Consider the following 21,786-nt stretch of genomic DNA (forward strand, 5'->3'; position numbering starts at 1 on the left):
CCCGTTGACCAAAAAGCCTGAAGACTCTGGGTACGAGATTGGTGGAACTACGAAAAGAAACAGCCGCGAAGAATTTGTGTCTGGGTTTTCTTTCACTTGCAATAAATATTTCCCGATGACAAGGGCAATGACAGCTCAATGAGAGAAGGAATCCCATTCGATGCGCTTAATTGAGTTAGAACGTGATACGATCTTCACACTCCAAAATCAGTCGGCCGTGAAGGGTCAAAAGCTTGGGCTTTGTCAATCTCGTACCCAGAGTCTTCAGGCTTTTTGGTCAGCGGGGCGACGCCGGCGTTGCCCCGCTGAACATAGAGCCTGAAGACTCTGGGTACTAGATGGGGCTTTGTCTGTAGTCCCTCATTTTTCTCTCTCCGCGCCGCGTTGCCTTTTCTCGCGTGGGGTGATTTTCACGCGCGCTCGCGTTTCGCTCGCCCTACTATCCCTGAGGAAAAATGGGGGACTACTCGTAGTCTAGGTTTCTTTAACTCAGCCCTCGTTTGATATCAAGAGTTTGTACCGTCCTATAGGGTCATGCGTGACGGCCGAAACAATGTCAGACGTCTTTAAAGACGTTTAACCACGCAGGAAATCAAATGCGAGATGAACAATTTCAGAGCATCTTAATTATAGTTAATTTCCATTCCTTAATAGCTTACATTTGTGGAACAAGTTCTATCTGACTGCCAAAGAGTATTTTTTAGCCTTTGCTCCGTATCATGCCATGGAATGCGGTGGCATCGCTATCGTCGCCAGTTTGATGACACAAATACCGTTGGTCTAAATTTAAAAAGCTAGTCTTAGCCCCGGAGCTGTAGCCTACAATACCAATAGGATATGGTGTAAATTAAACATGATGTACTTACTCTCTCGTAACAGCTGTACAACTGTTGCGGCCTCCTTATTCTCGCAGTAAGCTAGCTAGATCACTACCGGTCTTCTTCTTCATGTAGTGTAATATGCAAGCGAAGCGTTATCTGATCTTCTCATATCACAGTGAATAGCGTGCGGACCAAAACCCAACTCTTACGTAGACAGGCTCAAAGGTCAACTACTTGATGGTTTCAGCGATCAGGTTTTGCCAAGAATCTTCTTTGCTTAATTAAGGAGAAGTTTGGATTATATTAAACAAACCGTTGTACATTCTGAAAGTTCTGTAATACTGAGCTATGAGATCTTTAAGGCGAGGATTTACATTTACATGTGAAATACACGCTGGTTTCTTGACGTTTACGATCTATTCGCCCTGGAAACATAAGGGGAACCCCCTCTGATAAGGAAATACCGGATGGTGGGAGTATATTTATAGATATTACCGCCAATTAATAAACAATACTTCGAAACGTTGAAAGGTCGGTTAATTTGTAACGTTTTCACTGAATTGGAAGAGTTCCCTTCAAGCAAAGTGTCCTGTGCCATATGGCACAAGAAGCCATTACGCGCTCAATATTGGGTCAATTTGTATCAAATTTGAACACCAAACAGATCTTGAAAAGATCTTCACAATGGAAGCATAAAGTCTTATCCCCCTCCTACATAAGACATGATTAACTTCCCCTCCATTTTTTGTAACTTTTTCCTCTTACACTTTTAAGACAAGTCACCATTTGACAAGAAACTATGTGCTGAGATCTGCAAATTAAGCTATAGGGGTATACCCAGTGTATACGAGAAGTGAGATGTATTTTTAGGTTTTTAATTTCTCGTTTTAAACACTTTTCGTTCTTTTCTGTTACGTCCTTTATTTTAGCTGGAATGATTTATACAATGCCCTAGATAAAACCTTTTAATTGGTGTATTACAGTTGGTGTAGGGGTTCACAATTGCCGTTTTACAAAAATATGACATTTCCCAATTCCCATGGGAGTGAAAGGCTTAAAGGAGACCCTGGAGGAAAATCATTCTCTTTGAATTTCCTTATTACTAGATCCACTGCACGTGACCGTAAAACAAACAAATCATACACCTCTTACTAATGATCAAGCGACCAGTAAAATATCAAATCGTGATAAATGTGCCCTGGGAGGTTTGCATTTCCTCTCCCCCTATCCGCCTCCTTATTCTCGCAGTAAGCTACAATCTTGGACAGATCAAATGAAAAATTAAGACCACCCCTCTCCCCCATTTCAATGATGGAAAAATGGTGCGTTTTGCTTTGCGCGCGAATTCATCATTGAATTTGGGGGGAGGGGGGGTTTAATTTTTCATTTTAATCTGTCCAAGATTGTAGCTAGATCACTACCCGTCTTCTTCTTCTTGTAGTGTAACATGCAAGCGAAGCGTTATCTGATCTTCTCATATCACACATTGAATAGCGTGCAGACCAAAACCCAACTCTTGCGTAGACAGGCTCAAAGGTCAACTACTTGATGGTTTCAGCGATCAAGTTTTGCCAAGAATCTTCTTTACTTAATTAGCGTAGAAGTTTGGATTATATTAAACAAACCGTCGTGCATTCTGAAAGTTCTGTAATACTGAGCTATGACATCTTTAAAAAGGTCGCATGATTTACAAGTTACATCTGAAATACACGCTGGTTCGTTGACTTTTACGATCTAGTCGCCCTGGAAACATAAGTGGGAACACCCACTGATAAGGAAATACCCGATGGCGAGAGTATATTTATAGATATTACCGCCAATTAATAAACAATACTTCGAAACGTTGAAAGTTCCCTGCTAGCAAAGTGTCCTGTTGGGATTAAAAAAATGTCTTTAAAGGAGAACCTGTAGGAAAATAATTCTCTTTGAATTTCCTTATTACTAGATTTACTGCACGTGACAGTAAAACAAACAAATCATACACCTCTTACTAATGATCAAGCGACCAGCAAAATACCAAATCGTGATAAGCGTGCCCGGGGAGTTTTGCATCATAGACTGATGAGCCTTTCCCGTTCGCGTTATCGCAAATTCTTTATTATTATTATTATTATTATTATTATTATTATTATTATTATTATTATTATTATTATTATTATTATTTGTCTTTTTTTTTGCATCGAGATTGGCCGAGAGATAAGAGTTCGGGCCACGAGTTAAGTTCTTAGTCGCGTTCTTTTTACTCGGGCCGTGAGGCGCCGAGTTAAGTTCACCACGTGACGTGTCACATACAGGATGACAGATGCAAGACACAAATGACTAAAAATTAGACTTTGACATTCATAGAGATAGAGAGAAGTAACTCGGAAATTCATAAGGACTACTTTAAATCTTTTCTGTCCAGACTTGTAAATATCCGGACTTGAACAGTGATGACGGAAAGCGTTTGCAAAAGTTTGCGTTTTAATATTTTCGGCGATCACCACAAGATTTATAACAAAGCGTAGAACGCTTCTATTTGGCCTTCGCGACGATCAGGAAATAGCAATCTTTGAGCGTCATCATGAGCCGGGGTCAGACAGATATTTATGTTCAAATGGTTTGTGTCTCCAAATCAAAGGTGAAAACGTAAGGATTTAAGAACCATAAAAGTATGGGCATTGCGAGAGACGGAACACTGAGTACAATAAATAAATCAGGTCGTTCACAGTCAGTACAAAGTCGTATAAAAATATAAAATATAAGGACGAACCTTTTTGGATTGTAACGCCTTACAAAAACTTATACAGTCAATTCCTCGTAAATCTGACAACCCCGTAATTACTCATAAATGTTACCATGTTTTTTGGCCAGACGATGGTCGTACTATCGTACTAACAACGAGCGATAGTGAGTTGTCCCTCCTCCTTCGCCCTTAAAGAGACAATGAAGCGCGGTTCTTATCTTGTTAACAGAAAACATGTCTTTACTGGTTGGTGTTGTTGAAGTCCTTGGGCGGCAAGAGCCTCACTGATGGCGACAGAGACAGCTTCGGCGGCAAGCCTCTCCAGACTTTCCCTGTCCGCGATATTCGTTCTTTTGTTCTCTCGACCAATTAATGTTAGGCTTTCTAAACTGTGCAGGTCGCTCCGAATAGATTGATGGGTAAAAATAAGAGACAAATGTGTGTGGGTCGAGTCGGTATATGGTCGAGAAGTAAGTAGCAGGCTGATCCAGGCCATAAACAAGAGTAATCCTGAGATCGTCATAAACCTCATTAGGATTGGAATAAATGTGATGGAATATTTCAAGCCTGGTGAATAAATGAGCATGATGTATTATTCAGTGAATGACATTGCCATTTACTGAATAATACATCATTCTCATTAATTCACCAGGCGTAAGATATCCATCACATTTATTCCACTGCGCATATGCCACACATGACATTCCAATCCTAGCAGTATGCAGGATGTTTGTCCCATGAACCTAGTTTAACGACCTTAGCTCCCGCGAGTCTCCTGTAGCTCAGTGGTAGAGCATCCGAACTAGTAATCGGAAGATCTTGGGTTCGACTCCTGAAAAGAGCACTCGTATCTCCGGCTTTTTGCGAGTATGCCTGGGCCATTTACTGAATACCCTTTATAATAAAAAAACAACATACCATACACGCAATAGACTTCAAGGTATGTTTCAAGTATTTTTTCATATTTCGCACAATTTCCCCTCTTCCTGTTAAAATAATAATAATAATAATAATAATAATAATAATAATAATAATAATAATAATAATAATAATAATTTCAGTGTACAATATATACCATATTTACTCGAAAACGCGCCGACCCCGAATAAGCGCCACAATAATCCAGTTGAATTGAACCAATATTTGTATGCAATTTACAGCATTTGGTGCCAAGCTACACGTATTCCATCACCAAGAGAATTATCTCTTGATTCTCACTGTATTTCCTCGATTAATAATGATAAATTAGATTTATATAGCGCTACTATTATAAAAATATTCCAAAGCGCTTCACATACTTCTTCTTTCAGAAGAAAATATAAAAAATAGTTGACCCATTAAACCCCAATATGAACGTGCGCATTCTCCTTATTACTCTCCACATGGTAGTCGTTGGGAGAATTTGTTGTAAAATCAAGACATTTATATGTGGTGATTAGTGAGACTGGGGATTCACGGGCGCGCGAGGATCACACGCAAGAATCCACGCTTTCGGTGATTCTCGCGAGTTGTTCTTGCCTGCGTACAGACGTCTCGTATTTCTTTTGTTGCACTTGGCAAAGGAAATACAGTCGAACCTCTTTATTACGGACACCAAGGGGACAGGAATAATTGTCCGCGTTATAGAGGTGTCCGTTTTAGAGAAGTAGGCTTTATATGGATTTCGGTCTCTCAGGGACCAAGTGAACTGTCCGTCATAGAGAGGTGTCCGTATTAAAGAGGTCTCTGTAAGGAGGGGTTCCACTAGATGTCTGCAAGCAGGCCAGAGTTGTGAATGGTGGCAGATCACAATCACCTACCAAACTACAATCAAGGACAAAAGGGTTGGGACAAATTCGCATTTACGATGTTTCCCTCCGCACGCAATAGAAACATGGTACGCGCAAACTACGAGTGTCCATTCCCCGACCCCAACTCCCTTACAATGTTGATCCCGTGTAACAAAAATGACTTGGGGATTTCCACATTGTCTCGGCGAGAGGGGTGTGGTTAGAAAGATGGGTCTTAAACGAAAAACCATCATGGCTTCATTGGTGAGTCACACTAAATTAGCAGTTAATATGAGGATTTTGTAACATTTGTTCCAACACCTTTTGTCCTTGATTGTAGTCTTGGTTTGAATTCTGCTTGGTGTGAATGGTGCGAGAGTTTTTCAAAAAATTAACGCTCGGTACTAAATATGTGTTCAAGCTCCTCCAGAGATTTGCCTTTGGTTTCTGGTACATAAACAAAGAAAAACACCCAACCGCAAAATGCGATTCCTCCGTAAAGCCAGAACGCTCCATAATGGGTGATCCACTCGGTCAACGAAAGGAACGTCATGGAAATTATCAGATTAAAAGTCCAGTTTGTAGCGGTGGCAAATGCATTTCCTGTACTACGAGCCCACAGAGGGTATATCTCTGAATTGATGGTCCAAGGCATTGGGCCCATACCGGGAGCGAACGCTGCAATGTAAAGTATTAGAGCCACAATAGCTAGCCAGGCATGTTTATAAGGGCAGGCAGCATACGACCAAGTGGTAGGATGATTTGATACACTGCACCTACCATACGCTGCATGGTAACTCGACCCATTGAATGGAATACATGATCCATTGATGGGATTACTAACTGCGTCCTTCACAGAACAAAATCCACACTTTGCTTTGAGGCAGTCTAAGCAGTGCCCACTACTTGGACAATTGTCACTGCCATTCAAAGGTACTACTTCATGTAAGGATATCGAAGCATCGTGTTGCTTTGCCATAAAGAAAGCACCGCCTAGAAGAAACAGGCTAAATGTAACCCCAGCAAGGCTCCCAAGTAGAAGCTTTCGCCGGCCCATCTTCTCTACAAGACAGACACCTACGATGGTGAATGCAAAGTTACCAAATGCCACTACTGTGGCCAACCAAATGGCGAGCTGGTCACCTTGGATACCGGACATTTTGAATGATCGTTGCACTGTAGTACCTAGGTGTAAGGAACATTACGAAAATAATGTACATGAAAACTTTGAGCAAAATGGATGAAGTGACAATTTTGAAATGAAATGGTTACTATTAGTAGCCATCACCATGTCAATGCCACTAGACTTGCACAGTGTTTTTCGACATACAGCTATCACGGCTTAGTTAACACAGCACCCTAGCTAACATCAGGTACACTATATGACATCAAGAAATGTAATGAAGGGTAGATAAAACAAAGTGCATCATCTTTCTATGACTAGGTCTCTTACTGTCTCTCTATCGTCAAATGGTACTGGCACAACTACGACTTACAACACACATGGAACTGAGTAATGACTAAGCAAATAATTTCAATGAATACCAGCTTAAATTTAATAGCCCATACCGAAGGATTTTGAATTCAACAAACAATAAAATTTCAAAAATAAAAAAAAGGTCCTTTACGAATTTGCGCATTCAATGCATATGCTACCGAGTAAAGCATAATGATTCTACTGAATGCCAGGTAAAATAGCCCACAAATGAATGGGGTTCACATTCAACAAACAGCACTATGAAATTCTGAAAATACAAATGTAAATGCCACCGAAAATTACCCCATTGCACCCACACTGGTTAGTCAAGGGAGGGGTGCGATGGATGCTTTCAAATCTGATGCTATCAGATTTCGTATACAAGATTTTATTAAATAAAAGAAAGACCCTTGCAGTTATTTACACAACTTAAACAGTTGCAAAAAGAAAACCTAAAAAAAAAATAGGCTGGAACAGGATTTTACTTCTATTAAAACTTTCACCAGCAGATGAAATATAATATTTCATATAATCATAATTTATTCAATTATTCATCCTTCGTGGGTAAATTATTACAAACTTAAAATATGACTAGCTCCCAGTTGCCTTAATAGCTCAGTTGGTGGAGCACTGCACCAGCATCTTAAAGGTCATGAATTCAAATCCCGTTCAAGCCTGATTTTTTTTTCAGGCTTTCTTTTGCAACTGTTTTCAAACATTACATGTTAAGTATCTGTGAGGGTCTTTCTTCTATTTAATCTTTCACCCACAATTGAAATATATGTTTCATACATAAATCTCATTTCACATACTCAGGGCTCGAGACTAACGGTAGCCAACTAGCCACAGGCTAGTTGAAATGCAGTTTTGGCTAGTGGGTTTTGGGCTTTCACTAGCCAAAATGGCTAGTGAAAATTTCAGGCATTTTTATAGCATGGAAAGAAACCGCAAATTGAAATCGACTCTGAGAGAACAGAACTAACAAGTACTCTGTTGAGAAATATAAAAGAATATGGAAAAAACTGAAATACCAAAAAGCGAACGAACGGTAACTTTTTTCAGGCCTTTTCCGTAAGGAGCGACAAGCGACAGAAAACCGTTTCTGTCAATAATTAGTTGTGTGTGAAATCAAGCATAACATCACCACAATGTTGATCAGCGATCGGGTTTCAATTTACGTGAACAACGAGGTCGACAGGTCACGTACGTAAACGCTTTCAGAAAAAGGATTTGTTATTGTGGAAGTTGAGGAGTTATGATTATGAAATACATTTAATTTCTATGTTAGCTAATTATAATTCAAAGTAAAGTTAAATTACCTTAACAAGGACGCGTGAATCAACATTGTTGGAAGGAATATTTGCTATTATAAATAAACAACACGCCCGAGAAGACCGACAAGCTAAGAAAACCAGCGAAATGTAAATCGAACGAATTTGACAATTTGTCTTGAACAGAACTAAAAATAAAAAATAAATAAATAAATAAAAACTAGGTGATTTTTCTTTCATCTTTTTTAAACAAATCTGTTTGTATACAGTCCGTCACATTACTTTTATGCAAATGTTTGTTGGGAATACGCGCCGAAATGAACATGTTTGAATGCCTGCCAATCGAGAAAAGGCCGTCTTTAGTTTCTAAATACGGTTCAAGATTTTAAATAATTCTCCGATTCTGACTCATCGAAGCTTATTTCGGGCAACCTGAGATGCGTTCTTACTCAGGATGTGCAGTATATGGGTATTAAGCTTCGGAAAAAAGGGCGGAGATGATTGACGTCCATCAATGCAACTTCCTGTACGAGCCCCACGTGCGATTAGGAAGCAACACAAGTTAGTAATTAATGCGATGTGGTCCTGATGGACATTGCTCTGGCTTAACAGGATGACAATAAAATACCTGACGAAGTCATGTCTACAAGTTTGCGACATTTTTTCCCTATCAACATCGTATAATTTAAAAGTTAAAATGTCTACCCTTCCGCAACTCCCCCCATGCTTGAAAGTTCTGGCTAGTAGAAAATTGGTTTTGGCTAGTGAAATCAAAGTTGTCAATAGCCACTGGGCTAGTGGGCAAAAAAGTTAGTCTCAAGCCCTGCATACTGATTTACTTACATCACGGTATTAATTCCTGAAAGTTGTTGTATTGCTTGTAACACACAGCTGACCAGTACGCCTCTCCTTGTTGCTGTAGATGCCAAAAATGAACAAGAGTCTAAAAACAGATGGAAAAATTAGACAAAATTCAAAGTAAAGAAAATTTCTCACTTTTTCATTAACTGTTAAAGTGCCCCTGGGACGAAAATTTCATTTTCCATCTTTTTGCATGTTCGTGTAGAATATGACCTTCTTACTCATGTCAGCAAATTTCAATCCTTTAAGGCGATTGGAAGTATTCTTTTTTTAGCTTTTTATTCGAGATTTCACGGCCGCCATTACTTGGCCTTGTTCCAGAAGTTAAGGCTCAAATTACTGGAAGTGACGTCATTGGCTCAACACGAAAAATTCCACATGGCTAATTTTCATATGGATTCTACAGTACTTCATAAACTGTATTCTGCTGTTGCGAACCTAAATAACAGCAGAATACAGTTTATGAAGTAGAATCCATATGAATATTAGCCATGTGGAATTTTTCGTGTTGAGCCAATGACGTCACTTCCTGTAATTTGAGCCTTAACTTCCGGAACAAGGCCAGTGACGTAATGGCGACCGTGAAATCTCGAATAAAAAGCTAAAAAAAAAAATACTTCCAATCGCCGTAAAGGATTGTAATTTGGTAACATGAGTAAGAAGGTCATATTCTACACGAAAATGCAAAAAGATGGAAAATGAAATTTTAGTCCCAGGGGCACTTTAAGAACTGTTGCTATTCGCACATTATGATTATTTTAGATCAAACGCAAGCCAGGCATTAAATTTTATTTTACATGGTGCTCTATTTCTTGTATAAAGGCCTGGGACAATTATTATTTAAAAAAATATGTCCAACTCACATAAATTTACATAATTCACTCATGATTATCTCAACAAGTCTACAAAGACAACATAAATTTGCATGAATTTCAGCAATATTTATTTATCTAGAATTTTGCATGATAATTTTTACACGATTCACGGATGAAAAAAACCTTGCTGAATTTGCAGTTCTAAGTTTGAAAAATCATTAATGCAGGAACCCTAGGGAAGAAGGAGATGGAGCAATAAATATTACCGTAACAAAGCTGACCAATACACAAGAGGCACCAGAAAAAGATGTCATATTGATTAACAAAACAAAACAAGTGCTATATGGCTCTTTTGATGTCTTCATGACCATATATGGGTGGGGCGATACTGTTAATAGGCTAAAAAAAATGTAAAACAAAATGTATAAATTTAAATATAAATTTAAGATAGAAAATGTACCACAGTTTCTCAAGTTTCACGCACTAAGCGATCATCAGACTGTACCGTTGGAGTTTGTAGAGTCATAATTTAAGGAGGGCAGTTGGAGCGATCTTGCTTCTGATTGGCTGCGTAGAATTTATTTTCATGCCTGCATTTTGTAATTAACTCAGATCATTTGTTGAGGAGGGTAGATTTGTCAGCAGATATATAGGATGCAGAGCTTCTTAGATAAGCACAAATTGCAATGCGAGGGATGTCTGTGATATGGATTTGCTCGTTTGATAATGGACCATTTGATCGTGTAACTGGTGCCATTATCCTTCTGGTGCCAGATGTATTTGGAGAGAACAGTGTCATGTGAATGTTTGCAGTGGTTGAGGGAAAGCTCGTGGTTGTTATAATTATAGCGTTTTGAAAGTATGCTCCGTCACTCCTGCGACTGAGTGTTTCTTTGTTTAAAACCGAATGTATAGATTTGTGGACTTCAAAGAACCAAATGACACCAAAATGGCTCAGACACTATTTTCGAAATTGTCATTCATTCTTTTCTATTTTAAAGTGCATATTTATATAAAAGAGCCTTCCTCCCTTCCCTTGTACTATTTCTGCTTTCCACACCCTCCTCCACCCATGAAAAAATGGCCACTAATTAACCTCATCAAAGATCTGAAGGACTTCCAACGGAGCTTCAGGAAGAAAATACGCTAACACCTGCTGCTCATTTGCCAGGATGTTATAATCCAATGAGGCTTTGTTTGTTTGCTATGGAGTAAAAAAAAAAAAACGGTTGGTAAATTGGTAAATGCTAAACAGTTGACTAAATCATTCCCATGAAAATGTAGCTCAAGACTTAGGTCTGCGGATCATAAATAAAATCCTGAAGGTCAACTATTCCAACTCAGAGTGGGGATACCAAACAGTGCTTTGCCTTGGCCCTGTAAATAACTATTCCTTTAAGCATCAATAGTGACCAGAATTCAATTTCTCCTTACAATATCACTTGTCAATTAACTTGTAGGTCATGAGAATGATTGAAATGATCACTGAAGACAAGACGTCTTGGTGTTTAAACAAATTTTCTTTAGTAGTACTGTAGGAAAAATATTAAAAATGATAAAGGAGCACCCAATGACAGTTTTCTTTTGATTCCTTCGAAATGCTATTTTAGGCTATCTCGAGTGCCTGTAAAGCTCTGTTGATTCATTTCAGGCGGCGCTCTAATATTTTCATATCTTCAGTCATTCTAGGGGAACTTGAGTCTTTTTGAATAATTACTAGTGCATTTTTGTCCATTTTTCTAAAAACCTTAGGTCTTATTTCGTTTCTGAAAATCTTAGCTGAGCTTCTTTGATACCCGAAACCACAGTTTTATCAAACCAAAAACACAATAGGCCTTAAATTTCCCATAACACGAACATACGAGGCAAAAATACCCTTTAGAAAATTGTAGGGGATTAATACATGTAGCCTTCTGAACAGATAATTTACCAAAAGGATCCGTTGGCTGCCCCTGATCAGGTCTTAAGGATTATCCTGTGAAAGGGGGGCTCTGCCTATTCCATTTAAAGATGAAACCATGAAGTGACCATTCAGGCGAAAAACAAAAGTTAATTAGCAGTACTTAAATCCTGTGGTGTTAGTTCTTATTGTGCGGCTCTAACTGATATGTCTGTGAAAGAAAGCGTAAGTGTAACCAGGGCTTGAGACTAACTTTTTTGCCCACTAGCCCAGTGGCTATTGACAACTTTGATTTCACTAGCCAAAACCAATTTTCTACTAGCCAGAACTTTCAAGCATGGGGGGAGTTGCGGAAGGGTAGAAATTTTAACTTTTAAATTATACGATGTTGATAGGGAAAAAATGTCGCAAACTTGTAGACATGACTTCGTCAGGTATTTTATTGTCATCCTGTTAAGCCAGAGCAATGTCCATCAGGACCACATCGCATTAATTACTAACTTGTGTTGCTTCCTAATCGCACGTGGGGCTCGTACAGGAAGTTGCATTGATGGACGTCAATCATCTCCGCCCTTTTTTCCGAAGCTTAATACCCATATACTGCACATCCTGAGTAAGAACGCATCTCAGGTTGCCCGAAATAAGCTTCGATGAGTCAGAATCGGAGAATTATTTAAAATCTTGAACCGTATTTAGAAACTAAAGACGGCCTTTTCTCGATTGGCAGGCATTCAAACATGTTCATTTCGGCGCGTATTCCCAACAAACATTTGCATAAAAGTAATGTGACGGACTGTATACAAACAGATTTGTTTAAAAAAGATGAAAGAAAAATCACCTAGTTTTTATTTATTTATTTATTTTTTATTTTTAGTTCTGTTCAAGACAAATTGTCAAATTCGTTCGATTTACATTTCGCTGGTTTTCTTAGCTTGTCGGTCTTCTCGGGCGTGTTGTTTATTTATAATAGCAAATATTCCTTCCAACAATGTTGATTCACGCGTCCTTGTTAAGGTAATTTAACTTTACTTTGAATTATAATTAGCTAACATAGAAATTAAATGTATTTCATAATCATAACTCCTCAACTTCCACAATAACAAATCCTTTTTCTGAAAGCGTTTACGTACGTGACCTGTCGACCTCGTTGTTCACGTAAATTGAAACCCGATCGCTGATCAACATTGTGGTGATGTTATGCTTGATTTCACACACAACTAATTATTGACAGAAACGGTTTTCTGTCGCTTGTCGCTCCTTACGGAAAAGGCCTGAAAAAAGTTACCGTTCGTTCGCTTTTTGGTATTTCAGTTTTTTCCATATTCTTTTATATTTCTCAACAGAGTACTTGTTAGTTCTGTTCTCTCAGAGTCGATTTCAATTTGCGGTTTCTTTCCATGCTATAAAAATGCCTGAAATTTTCACTAGCCATTTTGGCTAGTGAAAGCCCAAAACCCACTAGCCAAAACTGCATTTCAACTAGCCTGTGGCTAGTTGGCTACCGTTAGTCTCGAGCCCTGGTAACCATTCAAATGAAGTGTGACCACTCAAATGAATAATTTTTAGTACTGCTAACATTTTCAGAACGCTTGCCTTTAAATCACCTATGATATGTTACTTTTGTCCAAGGGCAACCTGGATTTACACCGTCAAACAGTGCCAGAAACCTTCACACATTTGCTGTATCTTTTCCCTATAAACACTGTGTCCTTGATCATCCACAAATAAACGTAGAAACTGCTTAAATCTGTTCTTGATCTCCAGTCGAGGAGCCTGCATGGAGACCCACTCACGCACGGAATGTCCTTTCATATCCTCAAGGTTTTCTATACTTTCGATGAGCTACAAGAACAAGAATTGATTTAATCAAGAGACAAGGTACAGTTGTTAAGTAACAGTCAGACCACATGTGGCTTCTGCAGTTGATGTTTAACTCTCTATATAGTGTAGCATCAGACAATTTCAAGACAGTATTGGTACTCTTCTGTGGATGCGTACCCTGCAAGTAGAGATAAGAAGAATGAAGGGTGCAACTCCATGGATCACAGGGTTACCCCAAACAGTATGTTGTTGGCACCCATTTATACAACTGGGTGAGGAGAGACAATATGGAGCAAAGTTTCTTGTCTAAGTTAAGGAAACAGCATGAAGATAGAGAAACCAACCTAGCTTGAACCATTCACATTTCAGTGGCCACGGCTTCATATTAAAAGTCTGTTCCACTAACCATTACACTACTAAAACTCCAAATATTTCAACTTTTTCTTCTCGGACTATTGTTTGATCAAATCCTTTTTTTTTTTTTCAGATACTAAATGAGAATTAAAAATTAAAGTGTATTAAGTCATAATCTAAGTTTTAGTCAGTCTCCTGTACATACCTCATCTTCATCTTGTACATCTCCATCCGCGGCTCTTTGTGCAAGCCGGCGACGACGTCTCGGCTGCTCCTCGTCCTCCTCATCTGTTTCATCTTAAAAAAAAAACCAGATAAATTTACAGCAGGTGTCAATTCCCAGATTTAACTCTGTATCACACTGTTGCCATGCCAGCAAAGCCACAATAGGATGACGACTATCATCGAACATGCTTCCCCAGTCTGCACTCAGACCATGCAGTTTCATTTGACCCATGATTATTGCCCACTTGACTAATTTCAATCTGTATTTGATTTCCCTAGCAAAACTGGTCTTTTTTTGCATTTCTTTGTGTGGCAAAATAATAATAATAAAACAATATCCAAGCTTCTATTGCTATAATTATTTAAAAATCGATGAGTAACCAGGCATAATTAAAAGATTTCTAAGGACGTTCTCTGGTTAAAAGTTTAAAAATACTAAGCTTGCGATTGCCAGTCTGCAACCTTTAAAAAGTGAGATTGCAGACTGGCAATCAAAAGCTTGGTATTTTTAAACTTTTAACCAGAGAACGTCTTTAGAAATGCTATAATTATTGTTGCGAACTTGTATGAAGAATAAATTGAATTGAATAATTGACCAAATCCAGTGTTTTTCTTGCGGATTTAATGACACCATTTAGGATAACATCACATCACATTACAGCATAATAATTTAATATTGTCTAGAAACAAAATACTTTTTGAACAGAAAAAATTATCATACCATAAAGCAGTCCCCTATGAAGCCGCCCCCTTGTTGCAGCCTCTTCTCTGTCTCTCTTCCTCATCAGCCGCTCAGCTTCCCGTCGAGCATCTGGGTCCATTTCATCAAATTCCTCATCATCTAACACTGCTGCATCATATACATCAAGTGCGGCAATTGGGCGATAATCCCTTTCAAGTGTCAAAAGTAATATTGTGATTTAGCCAAGTTTTTTTCCCAACCCTTTCACAATGAGACAGTTCAGCCAGAAATTTAAAACTGGACATCCAAGAAGCATGTTTCCAAAAGGTCGTAATCCACAGGACACCTGGATGTACCCTTCTGACTAAAATTTTAAATCCAGAATAAATGCCCCCTTCTTAGTATCGATATATATATGATCGGTATTTTCAAAGGATTTGACTAAGTATAAATACACATCATTCTTAACTGTACAATAAATGAAAGTTTTTTTGTAGAGGAGAATGTGTTATTAAAAATTAAAACAAAAAAATAGCAATTTTATCTGTAGAAAAAAAAATAGAGAAATGCTTCATGTTGGGGTTATCTCAGCTGCAGGTATATTTACCCCAAACTACACCACAAGGAGGTTGCCAGTCATCATATGGAAAATAAAATTTCCTAAATTTTCACTGACTACAAACCATTTCCCTGACAAATGCCTTGGAAAATAGGCCCGCAATGAAACAACAGAAATCAATACCTTTGTAAATACTTATCGGAATGACAATACCTTTGCCAAACAAGGAAACTTTTTGCAAACCTAAGACGCTAGCCAAAAATACAATTCTCTGACTTCTTACTGTCCTATTATGGAAGAAATTAGAACTTCCCTGACTTGATACAAAATTTTCCCCAACCTTGCAAAAAATCTGTTTTTCCCTGAGCTTAGCAAAACTGTATAGCGTATTCCGCAGCTCATTGTCTCTAATACAACATTATTTTATTTATTTTTCAATACAACCTGCCCCTCATACAGTACATCAGTGTTTTTGGTTGGTGTGACAGCAGACATTACCATATAGTATGTCTCAGTCAACAAATCGGCCAGAACTCTATCAACCCATGTTATGTGAAGGGAGGGGAGGGGGGGGGGGGGGGGGGAGTAAAGCAGTTTTAACTTACTGTTCCATCCTGTCACCAAACAACTCCTCTCCTTCTTCTTCCTCAACAGCATTTTCATTTCCAAGAACTGCATCAGTTTCATCCTCAAAAGGTGGAAGATCTCTTCCTGGGCTGGAAGTTAGTCCATCCGTCCGCTGAGGACTGCTAGGCACGCCAAGACTACTCGAAGATTCCTAAACCAGGGAAATTATATGGCTCAAAATAAAATATATTAAATGACAATTTCACTTGGACAGGGAAAGCAGATTTTAAGACCTGATTATTACCAGTTTGGTTCTTGGAAGGGTTATTCTTTTAAACTGTAATTTCACCTTACGATCGATTCTGAAAGTTGTACAACTTAGCGAGAAATTGACAAGTTCGATTCACGGTATGTGTTCATTGCACATGTACATAGTGCAGACTGCTTTAACAGCGCGATAAAATCACCGCGAAGGTAGATTCTGATCTCACACATTTCTCAAACAGCGCCAATTTACAAAACACTAAGCTAATCTCCGTTAAATAGACCAGCACATGAAATTTAGCTTCGTATAAGCTTAGATTATGCACTCGATCGATCGATCGAATTATATTTTTCTAAAAGACAAGAAGGCATGCATTTTGCACATACAAAATCGATTAACAGGCAAAAAAATTAAAATGCTACACAGAAAACGCTGACGATGTGATCATTCACTCGTTGATATACAGGAAACGCTTTTAGTTCATAAATATCGGGGTAAATTCTACGAAAATACACCGCACAACTTACCGCCATGCTTTCTTCGTCGGCTGATCTGTTCACGTGACACAATTTTCCCGCGTTTTTCCTATGATTGTGAAAACGAGGCTTCATCGATCAGCTGACATATTTAGCTCCTTGAGAACAAACAATACCCAGCGGTACTCCCAGGGGTTAGTCTCGAAAAACTCCCGAAGCTAAGAGATCTTGGGCTCGATCGCAAGCGACAGTTTAATTTCAAATTCATTTTGTATGGACTGCGGAGTCACGGATTTTCGGGAGAACTGCTTCAATATGTTAAATTAAAATAATACATCGTATATTAACGTAATAACCTTACAAATTCCTCGTCCGTTCTGCAATAATATATATTTTTAGTGCATATGCAGCAAAATGCTTACCAACAATAACAATTACAACGTTGATTAGTTGTAACAGAAGGTATAAAAATTTCTCAATTTCACCGAGGGTAAAATTACTCACTCCTAATTGGTACCTGAAAGTGGCGAAAATAATTCCTCCTGATTGGTTAAACAAGCCATTTCTCATTTAGTTGGTTTCTTTACTTTGTGTCCGACAACAACGAATTCTTAATTTCAGGTCATATAAGGGTTCAGGTATCTACAGTTTAAACCGGACGCGCTACATCGCTTGGACGCGAGACACCTCTGAAGACATCTCTGAAGGTATAGGGTAACCTTAATAGAACATTTATTCCAATCGCGCTTGTTGGATATATAAACAATAGCCTCCATTTGGCGCGAAAATATGCTCAGATATTTGCCCGCGGACATTATCTGTTCCGAGAAGCGAACAGTTTTCCGAGAGCGAAGCTCGAGGAAAACTGTGAGCTTAGAGGAGCAGATAATGTCCAAGGACAAATATCTGAGCATATTTTTAAAGCCAAATGGAGGCTATTGTGGTTATTATCCTTCAAATATTTTTCGCAACATGTAGCAACGAGCTTGAGTATTTGAACGTTTCGTTTAAGGTTACCCTATACCTTCAGAGGTGTCTCGCGTTCAAGCGATGTAGCGCGCCCGGTTTAAACTGTAGATACCTGAACCCTTATATCAAATTAAAGCTTATAGAGCTGGCTATCTTACTAAACCAAGAATTTTGAAATAAAATAAATTTGCTGAGTTTTTAGCGCTGTTTTCTCGAATCAATTTTTTTACTTGGAGAAGCCACTTCAAAGAGCTAAAACTCAAAAGGAATTTGTTCGTTTGCCTCTAAATTTGGACAGTAGCTAGTTTAACATATAAACAACAAAAACATATCTGCGAATTTTTTCTTTCAAAATATTTTTTCTCCGAGAGCGATTTTTGTACGATCACTCCACATTATTTTCATCCTATTTCGAAAATGCTCTATAACTTTTCATTGCGATTGAACCTGGCAAAACGCAGACATCTTTTTTAGCGCTTTGGGTCCGGAAACTGAGGAGCAAATTAAATTAGCGAAAAATAAAATTGCTTTGACTTGTAGCTTCAAAAAGGTTATTCGGACGCTCGCATTTAGAGGTGGTGAAAAATGCGACAATTCTTTTTATTTCAAAATTTTTCATATAGTTTGATAGCCAGCTCTATAAGCTTTAATTTGATATAGGGGTTTAGGTATCTACAGTTTAAACTGGGCGCGCTACATCGCTTAAACGCGAGACACCTCAGAAGGTATAGGGTAACCTTAAGAACAGTTTACCGTCAAAAACGTTTAGAGCGTATGTTGTTTTCTTATACTGCTTTATCGACCAGCAGGTTTATCTCTCCTTCTGTCACAAAAGCAAACCGTTCCCCCATCTGGACATTAATTTTAATTGTAAACAAGACGCGTCTTGAAGTTTTTGAAATTGGGGAATATCACTTAAGATGATTATATCCAACTCGGCGCTGCGCGCCTCTTTCATTATCTATCATCTCTCACCCGACGCGCGCTCGTGGAATGATGGTTAACTACTCAATAGACATGAAACATTTTTGACCCATTATTCTAGTAATTAGTATATCCAGTAAAAGTGATTTTCATATTTGTTATGTTTCGAGGACCCATGAGAGATTATTGGAAGACCTATTCTTACTTGCACACACTGGTGCTTTAGCTTCCATTCCTTAATTAATTTTAAGATCTTCATTTTTATTTAATGTTATCGATCGTCGGACCATGCCGTGACCAGGAAAGGATCTTCGACCTTTTGGTCCTGTTGCTTTCCTTTAGGCTTCTTGCTATATTAAAAAGAACGGCCATGGCAAAAATCGGAATAATGAAAAAGTGCTAATTTAATAGGCCATTTTTGAGTTGCTGTGAACCTCATTGTGAAGGCGTGACTCAGTTAGTGCAAAGTTTTTCATGTGAAAATTAGTTTTGCTTGCATATGAATAAAAACTTTGCAGTTACCCTCGCTTTCATAATGAGGTTAAAAAAAATGAAAATGGACTATAATCATGACATAATTGCGTTCAACGTAGAAAGAACGCACTCCTAATACAGATTGGAGTCGAGATTGTGTGGGATAATGTTGATTGAATGAATGGATCTTGAGACGCGTATCTGGCATCCCCCACAGACTTTACAGGGGCGGATGACATCGTCACAACTTGGCAAAGGAGAGCATCGAACGCACTCCCTGATCTTTGATTATTACTACTCATATGATTATAATAACAACACAGTTCAGTAAGGAACATTAAAAGCAGATTAACCTCAGAAATGTCTCCCTCTTGGCCACTTTTCCTTTTGTTCCTCTCGTCTTCTGAGCAGAGCAACTCCCTTTTCTTAAAGCCCGCCGCACACGTGAGGAAAGAGCTAAGCAAAACGCCTCGCGAGGCAGATAGCTGAGCCGTTTCCTCTCGTGTGCGGTGAAGTTTTGGTGAGAATTTCGCCTCGCGAGGTGAAATCTCAAATATCAAACATGTTGGATATTTGAGATTTCGCCTCGCGAGGCGAAATTCTCACCAAAACTTCACCGCACACGAGAGGAAACGGCTGAGCTATCTGCCTCGCGAGGCATTTTGCTCAGCTCTTTCCTCATGTGTGCGGCGGGCTTTATACCTCTATTCGCCTTGGGCCTTAGGGTTTCTTACTATCGACGTCATGATTATCACAGCCAGTTATTCCTACCCCTTGCTGTAAGAATCCACCTTTCCACATTCCATAGAATCATTTCTTATCCTGAAACCATGTGTGAGATAGGAGGCTGCTATCTCACACATGGTTTCGTATTTTGAAACACACGTTTTGTAGTCCAGGACGACAAATGCCAAATAATGGTCACAGGGGTGGATCCAGAAAAGAAATGGGGCGGGGGGGGGGGGGGGGGAGGGAAGAAATTGTGGCGAGAGTGCAATCCACCCCACCCCCATGCCCACCGCAATGAAAATTTTAAACGAGAGGATCTCCGAGGAGGGCTGTTTCTGTTCTCCTGGCCCCGGTTGTTCAACCAGTGGATATCTTTATCCAGCGTATAAATCGCTATCCAGCTAGTAAAATATGGATTGGTTAGGGCACATTTTATCCGCTGGATAGCGATTTATCTACTGGATAGAGTTATATCCGTTTTTTGAACAACTGGGTATTGGTCTGTATGTTTGGCTTATCCACTCGCCGCAATGTTCCTCGTTGGAATTCGACAAAAGCGTTTTTAAGGCATCACCAGAGAGACAAGACATAAATTTGAAGAAGTCGATAGAATACAGCCGATATTTCGACAAAGGCTGTTGAACTGTCTACTGTTGTTGGGGTGAGAATCTAAATTAAAAGCTAGTCTTAGAGAGGTTAGCGGAGAAGTTGTTATAAGCTTTAATATTTTTATTACTTGCCATCAATCGTAGAGGCAGTAACTACAGTTACATGCAGAGTCACGCACTTGCATTAAACTCAGTCACCGGTCAGTGTCCACCATTTGTCGCGTCTAACCGACTATATCAGAGATACGTCTAATTTTGACGCCCCTTTAGACACTATATTCAAAGGACTTCATACTTAAATTCGATGACATTCATTCATTAGAACTAGGTAAAAACTTTCTTCTATCCGGTAAGTTTAAATAATGCATTCCTTTCTAATAATCAAACTTAATCCACAAGGCAAGAAATGTCCATTCTTTTAATTTGCCCTTTTGTAGATCCAACGCCGCAGACAAATACTTTAGTTCTTTAGACTGAAAGACATTTGTAATAAAATAAAAACAGCGGTGATAAACATAATAAATTTGCAAATTTTATATAACTTGACGTTTCGTATGCCAGTCAACATGCATTTTAAAAAGTGACCGTTAATATTTTTATACAACAAAAATATACTAGTGATTTCAATATGAAAGTGGGTGCTGGCGAAGGGGGATAAAGTTGTGGGGATTGAATTAAACAGTGAATGGGTTTGGAAAAGGGGGTCGACTTTGAGGGTGGGGGGAGTAGGTTTCAGTTGGATGAGTTGTAAAAATCATGACTACAGCAAGCATTGGTTTTGAAAATGGGTCATGGCAGGTTTAGTGATTTGTTTAACCCACATTGGGGAAGAAATGTTGAAAACGCTTCTTTTTTGTGGGATGGGGGTGTTGGTGAAGTGGACGGATCAGGCGCCCCAAACGGCACAGATTTTGAATTATTTGCCTCCACGAGCAAAGAACTCAAGTGAAAGTGCAACGAGTCGTTTGATTTCAGAGTGGGAAGCAATCATCTGATTTCACAGTTGCACAGTTCGCTTCGACGAGCGATCGACATGTTTTCAATTCTTTTGCCTCAACGGACACACTTACGGACCGAAGGAGCATGACTCAACGGTCGAATTATCCTGCACAAACTCCACAGATTTTGAATGATTGGGCTCCACGGGCGAAGAACTCGTGTGAAAGTACAACGAGTCCTTTGATTTCACAGTTGAGTGGTTCGCAGATTTTCAATTATTAGCCTCCACGGTACTTTTTCTACTTGCTGTCTTTATTTGCTTCTGTAATCATTCATCAAGGTCACGAACGGAAAGAGATCAATTTGTGTTTGGCTGCTTTTTTACATCCACCGCTTGAGAATTGAGATCACTTTCCACGGGAAAATTTTACCACGATCTTACGCACAGACGGTTTCGAGGCGCAGTTGACTTTGCCATAAAACAAATAGGTAAGTATTTCTAAATATTTTTATTTGCAAGATGTCTTCATTTGCTTGTGAACATTCATCAAGGTC

General features: G+C 38.9%; 3 protein-coding genes and 1 pseudogene across 8 annotated transcripts in view; all 4 read right to left on the reverse strand.

The window, feature by feature from the left end:
• LOC146475188 (tetratricopeptide repeat protein 28-like) overlaps nt 1-976 on the reverse strand; it is a 142,882-nt gene extending 141,906 nt beyond the window's left edge. Inside the window, exon 1 of the mRNA XM_085116160.1 lies at nt 867-976. The gene's annotated coding sequence lies outside the window, so the exon portion shown is untranslated. The remainder of the gene's footprint in view (nt 1-866) is intronic.
• Nucleotides 1-21,786, reverse strand: part of LOC146475179 (uncharacterized) — a 453,604-nt gene that overhangs the window by 315,627 nt on the left and 116,191 nt on the right. The window lies entirely within an intron of this gene.
• Nucleotides 4,876-9,810, reverse strand: LOC146475194 (proton myo-inositol cotransporter-like; annotated as a pseudogene). The gene is made up of 3 exons (XR_014866005.1): nt 9,798-9,810; nt 8,907-9,006; nt 4,876-6,500 (listed from the first exon to the last, which is right to left on the reverse strand). The product of XR_014866005.1 is annotated as a proton myo-inositol cotransporter-like (transcript).
• LOC146475195 (DNA replication licensing factor mcm2-like) lies at nt 10,844-16,769 on the reverse strand. Its single transcript, XM_085116208.1, has 6 exons — nt 16,640-16,769; nt 15,886-16,058; nt 14,761-14,930; nt 14,020-14,111; nt 13,307-13,481; nt 10,844-10,943 (listed from the first exon to the last, which is right to left on the reverse strand). The coding sequence occupies exons 1-6, from the start codon at nt 16,721-16,723 to the stop codon at nt 10,915-10,917; spliced, it is 723 nt and encodes a 240-aa protein (XP_084972334.1). The 5' UTR covers nt 16,724-16,769; the 3' UTR covers nt 10,844-10,914.

The sequence above is a fragment of the Pavona decussata genome, unplaced genomic scaffold (genome assembly GCF_977016875.1).
Source record: "Pavona decussata unplaced genomic scaffold, jaPavDecu1.1 SCAFFOLD_85, whole genome shotgun sequence".
Taxonomy (NCBI): domain Eukaryota; kingdom Metazoa; phylum Cnidaria; class Anthozoa; order Scleractinia; family Agariciidae; genus Pavona; species Pavona decussata.

What these genes read in the sequence shown, in the direction of transcription:
- LOC146475195 (XM_085116208.1), bottom strand. Translation starts at nt 16,723, where the DNA reads ATGAAGCCTCGTTTTCACAATCATAGGAAAAACGCGGGAAAATTGTGT. An exon ending in TCATAGGGGACTGCTTTATG is followed by an intron (nt 14,112 to 14,760) that starts GTATGATAATTT and finishes TTTTTTTTTAAG; the next exon opens with ATGAAACAGATGAGGAGGAC. An exon ending in ATGTACAAGATGAAGATGAG is followed by an intron (nt 13,482 to 14,019) that starts GTATGTACAGGA and finishes TTGTTCTTGTAG; the next exon opens with CTCATCGAAAGTATAGAAAA.